Source organism: Athene cunicularia, assembly GCF_003259725.1.
Source record: "Athene cunicularia isolate RWA chromosome 1 unlocalized genomic scaffold, athCun1 chr1_part2, whole genome shotgun sequence".
Taxonomy (NCBI): domain Eukaryota; kingdom Metazoa; phylum Chordata; class Aves; order Strigiformes; family Strigidae; genus Athene; species Athene cunicularia.
In genome coordinates, this window is record NW_020799092.1 from 48,207,780 (window position 1) to 48,220,478 (window position 12,699).

Sequence of the window (12,699 nt, forward strand, 5' to 3'; positions counted from 1 at the left end):
AACATCAGGGACTGCAAAATACTGACAAAAACCTCACCAAATCTGCCTGTGATGACATAAGCAGATATAGCCTTCAAGCACCCATGCCTCTCTGTCAGAGACTTCCATCCCAGTTGCAAAAGGGAACATGTGTTCCTGCTTTGGGTGTAGTAACCCCCCACCCCAAGGAAGGGGAGGATGGAAGACCTGGAGATGTTACTGTCTGGGAGAGCCACTGCCAGGTTTGATAGAGCATCTCTTTCAGGATTCCCTTTTTGGCCACTTCTTGATTTTTCTTACCACTAAGTGTTTACTTATTTTAAAGATTATTTCAAAAACCCCAACAAACTAAAACAACGAGTAGAACAGCCCTGGCAGGTGTTTTATTACAGTAGCACCATCCTGAAATTACATCTACTTATTTTTATTTAAATTGACAACATTTCAACTTGAGTATTTCTTAATGACATAAAACTAACTCCTCTTCCTTCCTCTTTGAAGCTACAGCATTGTAGATGTTGATTGTTTAATTGTCCTTCCAATCATGCACTTAACTTCTCACTTAGCCCCATGCAGGACATGACTTGAAGACATTAACAATCGTCACTAATGTGGATTGCCTTAGGATGTTTAAGTTTATTTGTAATGGAGGCAAACACTCACAGTCTGGATGAATTCTGTAAAAGCTGAACATTTTCTGCCCTAGGCAAAGTTTTCAGAAAGAATTCATATGGTTTTGCTGGTTGTAATCAGTGCATTCAAATTATGCATAATTTAGTTTTCATGGTTTCAGTGTTGGATCACATAAAGTCAAGTATAATTACTACCAAAAATAAATTTCTGTATGCACCTGTGGGCTTATGACACACTAGTAGGAAATTCACAATTAGGAGGAAATTATTTAAGAACATTTTATTATTTTTCTCAAATGCAAGTGAAATTGCAATGGTTAATCACAGAAGTTGAAATAAATGGTCATGAAGTCTTAATGCTATTATAAACTAAAAGTAGGATCAATTGGCAGAAGAACCGGAGGGTGGGAAACCTTGGTATTTAGAGTAATTTCCAGTAAAAATATTCCATGATATCGGATGAGATTCTTGTTTATACACACAGTGAAGAAGCAAAAAGGGTCTTCTGCATCCAGGAAGGAGTTTTCGTGGGTCCCTCTAGTAACTTCCAGACAGGTACCCTGAGGCAAAATCTTCTATTGCCAATTGCAAGCTATTTGGTGCATGAAAACAGCCTCTGCAAAAAGTATGTCCTGCTCCACTTCTGTTTTTTAAGCAGGATGGGTCTCCCTGGTTCATCTCTCTCTCCAGCTGTGGCGTTTTGTTAGCCCTAAGATTATTTAAAAAAAAAATAAAATGTATTGAGGAACGTGCAATATGGAGTGATGGTTTTAAGAGGATGAACTCTTTATTTCCTTCTCCCAGATAGTCCTACACGTTGTCTTTGACTAGAAATAAAATGGAACTGGGAAAGTTCTGGAATAAATAGACATTTGAACATTAATTCTGCCAATACTACTGCAGGGACATTTACTGATAGGAATGTGGGCCACTGATTTCTATCACACTCTATCAGAACTGAGATGTGTCAGAGCATAAGCAATGTTGTTCTGCTTTGCTTCAGCTTTTTGCTGCTGAACACTATCTAAATCACTTTATTTAGCCATGAAAAGTAGAAAATCTGAAATGAATACTAGACACAGATTTGGATTACCTGGTGATCCAGGAGTACATGGGGAGACTCTTAATTCCCATGCTGGCCTTAACGGACATAATAATTTAGTAGATGCAACTGTTCACACCTTCTGACACAAATCCAGACTTAACTACATATAAACACATCAACTATATGTAATTGCCTCTTGAGGCGGCTTGAGACTCTTGAAAACTAGCTAAAAAACCTGAATTTAGATGAATTAACCTGTTAAAGTTACTAATGTTATAAAAGATGTCCTAATTTTAACTCAGAATAGAAAATGTATAGCATCTTAATCTGGTTTTGCTTAATTTAGCAATAGGTAAATTGCTTTTAATAATCTGCTAATACCAGCCTGATTTAAGGTTGCCCTTTTCTGGAGGCAGGTTACTTAAAAGCAGTGCCTGATTTCAGTGCATTAATGATATGTAAAAAAAAATCTTACTTAGCTTCTGGGTGTGTCTTTTGCCTGAAGTGAATGCATATTTTAAACATATTTTAAGCAACGTATGTTTGGACTTGAATCTGTAAGCCCATGTTTATCTGATTTAAAATAATCAGGGACTGAAAAACACCATTGGAGTCAACCCATAACATCCCAATGAAGAGTCTACAGTTCACTATGTAACCTCCTATCCTCCACCCCCAATTCACCCAGACTACTATGCTTGGTAGTGTCCTGGAGGAAAAAAAATCTCATCAGCCAGAGAGCTTGAGGGGTCTAGTTTTACAAGAGTTTTTCTCTGCAGCTGTGCTTCCCCTTCCTCAACATCATCCCTTCAGGCTGACCTATATTCAGGCTGCCATGGAAAGGGCCCATCTTCCTGTAACCACCATGAGCAAGTCCTCTTCCTTGTGCAGCTACATGGAAAACAGGACTAGGGAATTATCCCAACTCAGAACTAAAGCTGAGGGGGTGTTATTATTTCTGATGGGGTTTCAGTCAAATCAGTAATGCTGATGCCAAACAAGAGTTGGCAGAAATGCCTTGCTACATGTAGAGATAACGGGGTAGAGGAATGAGACCTCTCATTTTTATATCAGCTTACTTAGGGCAGATATCACAGAATCATTTAGGTTGGAAAAGACCCTGAAGATCATCTAGTCCAACCATTAACCTAACACTGACAGTTCCCAACTACACCATATCCCTAAGTGCTATGTCGACTCTACTCTTAAACACCTCCAGGGATGGGGACTCCACCACTGCCCTGGGCAGCCCATTCCCACACCTAACAACCCCTTCTGGAAAGAAATGCTTCCTGATATCCAGTCTAAGATACAGTCCAGCCAAACCTGTGAAGAAGACATTTGTCTTTGCCTATGTAGAGTCATGGTGCACCCTAAACCTAAAAGTAATGATGAGGAGACCCCTGGACTTGGGGGCTGCCAGTGCTTGCAGCATTCATATCAGGTGCAGAATCGCTCCCCGAGACTTCTGAAGAGAGCAGATCTTCCTGTGGGAAGTACGACTTTCTGTCATGGATCCTGAAGTACTGCATATAAACATTCTAGAATTCATAATATAATCAGTTTTAAAGTGTTTCATTATTTTGAGAAAAGAAGCTGCAAAGACAAATGGATTAATTTTCTGAATTGATTTACCTTGCTTATTTTAGAAGAGCTTCATATGTTATTAGCACTAAATATGCAGTAGGTTTTTCTACGGGCACAGTATTCCATTACTGCATGAGTGGTTTTCAAAATGACAAAAACAGAAGTCCTTGCCCTTTTCAACATTTTCATCTTTTTTCTCAGCTTTCTTTTCTCGGATTCTCTTGTTCCATAATTCACATATGCATGATGTATATTATTGACTGCCATGATAAAATAAGTTCAAAATGCTTTGTTTCTATTTTTTTCTTTCTCTTGGACAGCTGAATGACCCTGATGCCACTTACTAGTAAATCACAGCCCTTGCCAACACTCATGATAAGACAAGCTCGCTTTTCCCAAATAAGAGGCCCTTTGCTGTGCACTCTGGGAACTGTAGTACAAGGCTTAGTTACTTTAAATCCATTTTAATTTTAGTAAGGTGCTCCATAATTCTCTGGAGCAACATAAACATGAAGGTCTTCCCCTTGAATTTTTGATTACTTCTCTAAAGTAGCAAGTATAGCATATTTTACCTAAACACAGCGTGTTCAAGTGTCTGTATCTTGGTACAATGGTGCAAAACAACTGGACAGCTAGAACAAATGCTGGCATTTTTGAAACAGAAGGAAGTTTTCCTACTGACTTCAGTGGGGACAGGTACAGGCTAATGATGGACAGCTTTGACAAGCTGAATTTGGCACTGTCCTACTGGCTGTTTAGAACAACTCAGTGTTTCACAAACTTTCTCGATCTATCGTCCTAACATTTTCAAAAAGGAGGAGGCTGCAAAGAAACTGAACAGCTATGACATGCCAATGCTGCCAAGTCAGTTTTCATTTACAACAAATATGAAGTAACTAGTAAATATAGGCCGAGGTGTCAGCGGGCGGCGGCGGGACAGCGACCCCCGGGCGGCGGTGGCGATAGGCGCCCGGGCTGAAACCGGGCCCGGGAGCGCTTCGCGGTGGTTTGAGAGTGGGGAGGAAAAAAAGTTCTGCTGACTTTCTTGGAAAACGTGCAGTTATCATCAAGTTGATATTAATTTGTGCGTTGGGAAAACTGGTCTCGGTTTTATTTGTATAGTTCTTCATTTGCATTCCCTGATGGTTTTGGCTTTAATGATTGTACTGACACGGGAGCTTGCCCCGCTCGGTCCGGTGGCGCGGGTTCACTGAACCCGCGCGGAGTAACGCGTACTGAAATGCCATCTGTGGAAAATTTACTTCAGTGACAAACTTTTATGGACAAAGTATAAATTACGGGTGCTTTCTAAAAGCCCGAGAATAGCTGAGGGACTTTTCACATTTGTTTTTAATCTCTTGTCACTCAAAGATCTGTATTATTCGTATTAATTTTCTATTACATTTCCAAAGCAGATTGAGATAAGAACTTTAAAAGTAAACAGGAAGACTTTCAATTAGTTGTGGCTAATTCTGTTCAATTGCCTCGTCTGGAGGTCATGCTGCTTTACTCATGAAATGTGGATGGCTCTATTGACACCATATGGAACTGAGCATAGGAATGGCTATGGGAGTTGAATATTTCCAGGAGTGGCGTAGGAAAGTGTGAGGGGAAAGAAACTTTTTTTTTTTTTTTTTCCTTTTGGTTTATATGATTGAAGCATACGAATCAAATACCGGATCTGCTTTACATTCAACTAGTTTTGCTTCCTATTAAATTTCAGCCCTCCTGTTCTTTTGAACTATTTCAGTACGCTGACGTAAGTTTTCTGACAAAACCTAAAGCTTTTTTGATACTAAGGTAGGCTTCACAGCTTAATTTCTTAGTTTAGCTTACTTTAGCACAGTTAAGTTAAAATTCAGGTGTTTCAGCATGGAAACCCAAGGGGACGAATCACAGAACTTTCATTTTTAGAGTTGCTTTAAAAAGCATTTTGAATTAGCAGTAATCCAAATTTGTCTTTTCCACTTACGTTACCGAGACAATAAAACACATTGCAGGGCTTTTTTGTTAGCACAAGAGAGGTTTTTCTAATTAGAATTCCCTTGGTAGTGTAAATTGTCCTTATGTAAGTTCACATTCCTTTAAAAGTGTGAGAAAATAAGTTCCACTTGTATAAATAAGCTTTGGTCTGTTGTAAGAAACCCTGCTGTGGTTACTCATTGGACAGCTGTGTCACTTGCTCTTAAACTCACAGGAGTACCTACATCTTTGTAGGTGTCACCAAACCATGTGATCTGGCTCCTTTTGTGTAAATATTTCTTTTGTTTGTGTCAAATGCCTTAGAAGTACCCCGCGCTTTCTTCCTTCCCCTCTTAGTAAGAGAACAAGGAAGAGTGCTGCCTCGGCGGTTACTTCCAGCTACCCCACTACTTGGAGCTGGGATTGCGCAGCCTCCCAAGTTTATAATGCGTTCCAGTTTTGCATACGAAAAAAAGGTTTGACTAGCCTGGATTACTGTTGCAACAAACTGTGCATTTACAAATTGTAAAAGACTGTTTATGAATTTTATTGGTATATGTTTACTGTGTTTTCCATGGAAGTCCATAGCAGGTATAGCCAAAGGCTAGTAGCAGTTTAATTGCAAGCTTTCCAATCCTCTCTAGAAAACAAGAGCTATTACACCATGTTCTCAGTATGTGCACACAAGAACTCCCAAGCAGGAGAGTGAAAGCTCTTGTGCCAGAGAGGGTCTAGGCCTGCTTTAGGCTCTGCACCTTCCCCTGCCCATCCATCTATTTATCCAGATGGAGAGTGGGTCAGAGGAAGTTGGTTTTTTTGACGCTTTCATGCTTTTTGTGTTCAAATCTCTCAGTGAAATAAAATGAGGGTGTCTAATGTGGAAAGGCTGTGTGACCTCAGAGTGGACAAGGAGGGAAATAACTCGGGCTTTTTTTTTTTTTTTTTTTTTTTTCCCCCTTTCATTTTGGTGGCTTGAAACTACTGCTTTCTACGGAAGTGGCTTCACAAGATGGGGTGTAAACGGACTATAATTGCCAGCTTTACTGTGATTTTAGCCCAAACCACCATCTTCTATAACCCTGCCTTAGTAGAAGATAACGGTTCACTGAAAACTGATAAACATTTGTAATGGCTTTGTGTACAAACAGTTTTGAAGTTAGATTTCCATTTACTTCCAGGATGTGTGTCCTGCGCTTGCAAGAATGTGGTTTCGTTAGAGCTGGTGAAGCAGAGGTGGAGGGAGAGAGGAGGAGTGTTTGAGCATTGGCCAGTGTCCTCCGTGCATACAAACTCCCGGTGGCACTGCCATACTCCTAGCCAGGTTCACCGAGGAATGCTAAAACTGTCGGTGGGGCAGGAGGGAAAGTCTGAAAGATGGTTTTCGCTTGTGTTTGTATTACGTCTTTAGTATTTACATTTTATAAATCCTCTAGTTCTCTACCAGAATTGCCAGAAAAAAAGGGCTGTATGGTTTTCACAGCTGTTTTTCAATATTTTCCAGACTAAAACTTGAACATAGCAAGCTGATTTATGAGTCACTTTGGATCAGTGTCTTAAAACAGCTACAGCCTGGCTTTTTGTTTTTCAGCTCTCCTGATTTCTGCTGAATTAGCAGCTCTATAGGCCCCAGTGGGACTGATTAAGAAGCTGTTGCTGGATTTGCATTTTAAAATTTGACTTGGGGCTCAGGTTTCTGACTTCTCTAAGGAAGAAGATGATAATTGTGACTAAGTGCTGTAAATTAAGAGTCTAAAAGTTATATTTATAAAATGTGTGAAGAAACACTCGCCCTCTCCCATTATTCATTAGGCCTTCCTTTCAATTTTTTATCACACAAACATTGATGTTCAGAGTTATGTTTCAGCTTTCTAACACAGACGTGTGAGTTATGAAAGATGGTCATACAAACGTAATGAAATATTGAAAATAGTTTCTTTCATAAAATGGTGTTCTTAAAGGGCCTCAAAAACTATGGCATGCTTTTTCAAGTGGGGGCAATTCTACTTAAATGTTCAGTCACTTCTATTAGAAATCTGAGGTGAAGAACAGGTATATATAATTTTTATTGTTATAAATTTCTTAATATAAATCTGGTTTCTGAAGTTTCTGAGTGCATTCACTGTTATGTCTTTCATGGCTTTTGAAATTCTAGTAGCAAAAGTAATTACAGAGGAGATTTTCTCCCCACCTGTAATGTTTTTTTAACAGACAAGGAGAATTCAGGAATGGAAAATGCACAGTAATAATCTTAGTGTTTCAACATTGTCAGTTCATTTCTGTGAGGGAAAAATACTGATTTGTTTTCAAACCTTTTTGTCATATGTGTTTTAAGATATCTTGAGAAGTGCATTGGACTGAAATGCAGCTTTGCACCAGGGTTGATAGAAGCAATGGATCTGAGGCATTTTTAACATCGAAAAATCTAAGTTTGAGTAACTTCTGTAGGCTTAAGCTTCACTTATGGTAAAAGACAAATATTTTAAATCTTGATTCAGTTCCAACCACTCTGACTTAAAAACTTGCAAGGCTTTTTTCCTGAAGTTTCTCATGCCACTAGTACTGAAATAATGTTTAGTAAAATACTTGTAATTTGTATTTTATCCAACAATTGGTAGACAAGCATGTATGCATCTGTGTGAAACAGGCAAGTCAGTATTGTCTGGAGGTTGGGTTTTTTGTTTTGCTTTGAGGGTTTTTTTTAACTTGTTGGACAACCTGCTGTAAGTAAACCAGGAATGAGGAATTTCTATGTATGTATTTTTTTAAAGTGGGTGCTATGTGGAAAATATGTGTATCTTTAGTGTTAAACAACAAACACAAAAACCGTAGCTTGAAACCTAACTTAAGTTGTTAACGCTCACGGTTGCCTTGATAGACTCCAGATGGATGTGAGCTTTAGCTGTGAGTGAAAGTGTCTGGCTCCAGCGTGGTGATCATGCACAGCAGTGGTTGTAATTGCAGGATTTTTATAGTTTAAGGACTCTGCCAGATATATATATTTTTTTAACATGTTACAACTCCAACAGAACAAATCTACTCATGTCTGTTACTGTCTGGTAGGTCCTTAGGCAAACATGTTTTAAATAAACCTGTTACACGGTTTTTAGATGAAATGAAGAAATGCAGGTTTTTAACACTAATGTTGAAAGCTCTTTGTTGAAATAATTACGGATTCCTAGGTCTCGTCTGAAGCATGAAGAACATATTAGGCACTAACAGCCATAAAACTTCACTGAATTTTCGGCTGTTTATTTGCATAGTTCTTACAATCCCTATAGAGCAAAGCCAAATGCTGAATTAAGGGTAAAAATTGTCTCTAGTCTGCTTTAAAGGACCAAGTTAGATTCTCATCTAGATCTTTGTAACAGCATATTTTTTCAGGATTTAAGAATGCGGTATGAGAATTTCAAATCTATGTAGCTAATACCTTCAGATGTTAAACAGAGGTTTCTCTTCAGTCTATGGCCAGATGAATGTTTGTACTAGATTTTTAAGCAGTGGCAGTCCTCTAACTCAAGTTGGTTAACCTCATTTACAGGAGAACTCAAAATCATAATGATGAAGCCAACATTTGTGGATTTTTAAAAATGTTAACGCCGTATTGGTTTTCCGTTTTTAAGAGGAAAATCTGTAGGCATTTAGACACCTGGAAGAAGGTGCCAGGTATATATTAGGTGCTTGAGCCCAGAGATGAGTTTCTGAAAACATCCCCTCTGGCCACCTGAGGGTGGTGGAGGGTGTTCCCCTTCTCTAGATGGCCAGTCCTCAACACCACTTTTTTGGGCTGGAAAATGCCTTTCGCACCTGTGAGTCTGCCCTGTTGAACACTCCTGTGCAGCCCTGGCTTGGGAAGCACAGCGCAGATCTACTCCCTGCCAGTGGCTGTGAGCCAGGTGCTGGTGCTGCAGCTCCACAGCCTGCTGGGCCTGATCCAGTTGGCTGGCTCAGAGCACACCTCGTAACCAGGTACTGGTGGTACCCCTTGCAATGCCTGTATGTGCCTGAGATTACTTTTAATGTTTGGTTAAAAAAATTAATAAATAAAATCACTGACTCCAGGGGAGGACAAAAGGGATGATGGAATTGTCCTGGCAACATTGGAACAAGTACTGGATAAAATGCCAAACAGTTGGGGGAGTCTAAAACATGGTTTTACTGTCCCCTGTGCTGCTGAAAAAACTCAGGTGCCTGGCTGGGTTGCAGCATTACACCTGTGTCTGAGGATATGCAGTGGTGGGTGCAGAGCAAGCAGAGTTCTCTATATTTGCACTTGTCCAGGGCTTAGTCACAGAGCAGAACACCTAGCACAGACCCTGCCCCTGCTTTGATTTAAGCCAATTCTGATCCATGTGCAGCAAGGATATGCTAATCATCAGGTTTCTTTGCTTTCAGAACTGTAGATGGAGAGTAGACCTGTCCATGGCAGTCAGGACTGTGTTTGACATGCTTAGTATAGGTACTGAGTCATGTTATCCAGAAAAAGTAAGGAATCCTGGGGTTCCCTCATAGATTCAACTTGAAATAATACACTTCATGCCCACATATCATGGTGATGACCCCAGGCGTGTTGGGTTCAGTGCTTAATTAGCATGAGTAAAAGTGTCATGAAGTGTGAGAAATTTATTTGCTAACCTGATGCTACAGCAACTCACAGTTGAATCTTGCTGATGCCTGCTTTGTGTCTGCATTGCAGACTCTCACTGGAGTGAGTTTAAGAACTCCTTAAAAATAGTGCCATTTTTGTTTGCTGACTTGGATAAACTCTGTAACAGTGTCCAGCGAGCACTTCGAAGATGGCTGAATTGGTGCAGGCCGAGGTAGTGACAGGCTGTAGTATGGGAGCAGAAAGGTGCGTGTTGTGGATGAGTGACTAAGGAGGGGGAGGTTTTCAACAAGGTTTTTTTCAACACGGTTAAAATAACAGTTGTGAGTCTGTACCTCTTGTGCAAATCTCTACAGATGTGCGAGTCTGAGTTTCTGTAATTAGCTTCTCTGACTTCTATTGTATGGTTATTCTTTTATTTCTGTGATGTTTTCAGTACTTCTGAGGCTACAGCAAAAGTTTCTTAGGACTCTGGTGTCAAATGTTTAAGAGGACGTATAGATGCACTGTGTCTGTAGGGAAAAGAATTTATTGACATTAATCAAGAAAATGTGTGGCGTTCTTAGTACCCTGGCTTGTGTTGTAGTAAACACTGCAAAGGTGCTAACAAGATTTTTTTATAAACAACATCAGTATATATTTGGGATCTTCAGTACAGAGTGGCAGTGCAGAGCTGAGTGCTCGAGCTACTTCAAGTGTGATTAAGTGCAGTATTAATGTGACTAGTATATAGACATCTTAAAACTCAATAGAATAAGGCTGTTCTATGTGTTTTCTTCTGATATTGCTTGTTTAAGATCCCCATTAAATTTGGTTATGTAGGAATTGAGTCCTGAATTGTGTGAAAGCATAAACCCAGAACTGACATTTATGGACAGTCCTCAACATGTCAACTTAGAATCCGTGCATTGCTTTAGAGAAGTGAGAAGAGTAAATGTTACAAATACTATGGTTGACTCAAAGAATGAGACTGCTGTGAGTATTGGTTTATGAATTTTCCTTGTAACCAAGAGGTTGCTTTAGCCAGATATTTTGTTGTGAAGAGATGGGGGAAAGGAGTTGTTGGTGTATATGAGCCAGAATCTTAAGATTTTTAACATGGGTCTTGCACACATCCCAGTGAACAGTTCTAAATCGTTCAGAGGTATAGGAAATTCTTTAGCACTGCTGGCAGTGATCAAGGTATTTATACACTTATTTATACCTAGTATACTCAAATGGGTTTCTATTCTAATTTTACTAATATTAAAAAACCCTCTTTTTATGTACTTGGAAACAAATGGTCACATAATTTGGATTTAGACTGCATTGCTTTTCCCCATATTTTATGGCAAAGCTGACAGGCTCTTTATTTTTGTAACCTCATAGGGACTTAAGTCACAACAAACTATCTTCAATCAAGACCAGTCTCTTGGATCACCTTCATAGTCTTCAGGAAGTGTAAGTTAATTTGTCTTAATTAAAGAAAAGAAAATCCAAAAAACCCAACCAGTGTTTGTGTATGCTAATTATAGCTATTTCTCTAGGGATGATCGGTTGAACAACAAAGATGTTTGCTGTTCTGATATTTTATGTTAAGTGAAACTGGAATTATTTTTTAATTCTGGTCTGACACTGTTCAGCAGTTTAGCAAGTCCAATGTACATACTTTTGATTTAACATCAAAGCTGACTCTCCCTTTTCTAATATTAATAGGAAGTTGAACAGCAATGAACTGGAGATCATTCCAGATCTGGGACCAGTCTCTGCAAATATAACTCTTCTGTCTTTGTAAGTAGATCCTACTTTTGTCCCTAGTTAGTGGAACTAACTCTGCAGGGTTCATAGAAATACATGCATTACAGAGATTAAAGTGAAATAATTGGATATAGAACAGCTTGTGGTTATGAAGTTGATTATGTCATATTGTTTAGCAGGTTGTTTAAAACGTGTATAATTGAGTTTAATCTTTGTAGTTTTTATGTTTCCTTCAGATACAAAGACTGCATTAGAATTAATTTATGTTGTGGTAGTGCCCAGAAGCCTCAGCCCTGTTGTGCTAGGCACTGTACAAACATTAGTAAATGTTACACAAACTTGTACAATGCGGACTTTAAAACAAGAGTTATACTCTATCATTATGCATCTTGGCTGAAATCCCACTTGTGTTAAATCATGGCAGAATTCCATTAATTTCAGCGGGCATTGTGGGGAAATCCCCTCGAGATGCAGCTTCAGGACAAGTATCTAGGTTAGATGTTTTACCAATGTCTTTAGAATGTCTTTTTAAGCCCATTCTAATGTGTGGTGCTTTTTTTGTTTGTTTTTTTTTTTTTTAATGCTGCAGTTAATACATATAATTGTGACACACAATTATGTTCATTGTTTTGTTTGGGAGAAATTAGGTTACTTGATGTTGCATCTGTAATAAAAGTATAAAGTTGTAAAAGGCATATAGAGCTCATAACCAAACCAGCTGATTTTAAAGGAAAATTTATTCCAGAGGTTTTCACTTGAAATCAGTTTGTTTTTTTTTTTTTTTTTTTTTTTTTTCCCCCGTGATCTAATTTCCCTAAAATGTTGAAGGAACTCCTAACAAAAATAGTTGCTATCATACTGTTAATTGGAAAAAAGAAGAGGAAGGTTTTTCATGTGTGAGATTTGTGTTTTATCAATGGGAATCCAAAGCTAGTAATATGTAGCCCTCTGGTCAAATTCTGCCCTTGAATACAAATTGCAAGTTACCTTTCTTGAAGAAGCCTGAAGGGTTAAAACAATACAGTAAACTTTGGAAAGCTGTTCAGTTAATTAAACTGATCACTATTCAATTGCTTGCATCTGGTGATTTATAGGGGTTTGTTTTTACTCTAGGTCCAGGTCAGCTAAGTCAGCTGGTGCAGCCGCTGTGTCTG

At 38.9% G+C, this 12,699-nt stretch overlaps 1 protein-coding gene across 1 annotated transcript in view; it reads left to right on the plus strand.

Annotated features, from left to right (window-relative positions):
* The first annotated feature begins 9,998 nt into the window (after positions 1 to 9,998).
* LRIG3 (leucine rich repeats and immunoglobulin like domains 3) overlaps positions 9,999 to 12,699 on the plus strand; it is a 37,786-nt gene continuing 35,085 nt past the window's right edge. The window contains exons 1-3 of the mRNA XM_026867982.1: positions 9,999 to 10,054; positions 11,177 to 11,248; positions 11,504 to 11,578. Coding sequence (XP_026723783.1) covers positions 9,999 to 10,054; positions 11,177 to 11,248; positions 11,504 to 11,578 — 203 coding nt within the window. The remainder of the gene's footprint in view (positions 10,055 to 11,176; positions 11,249 to 11,503; positions 11,579 to 12,699) is intronic.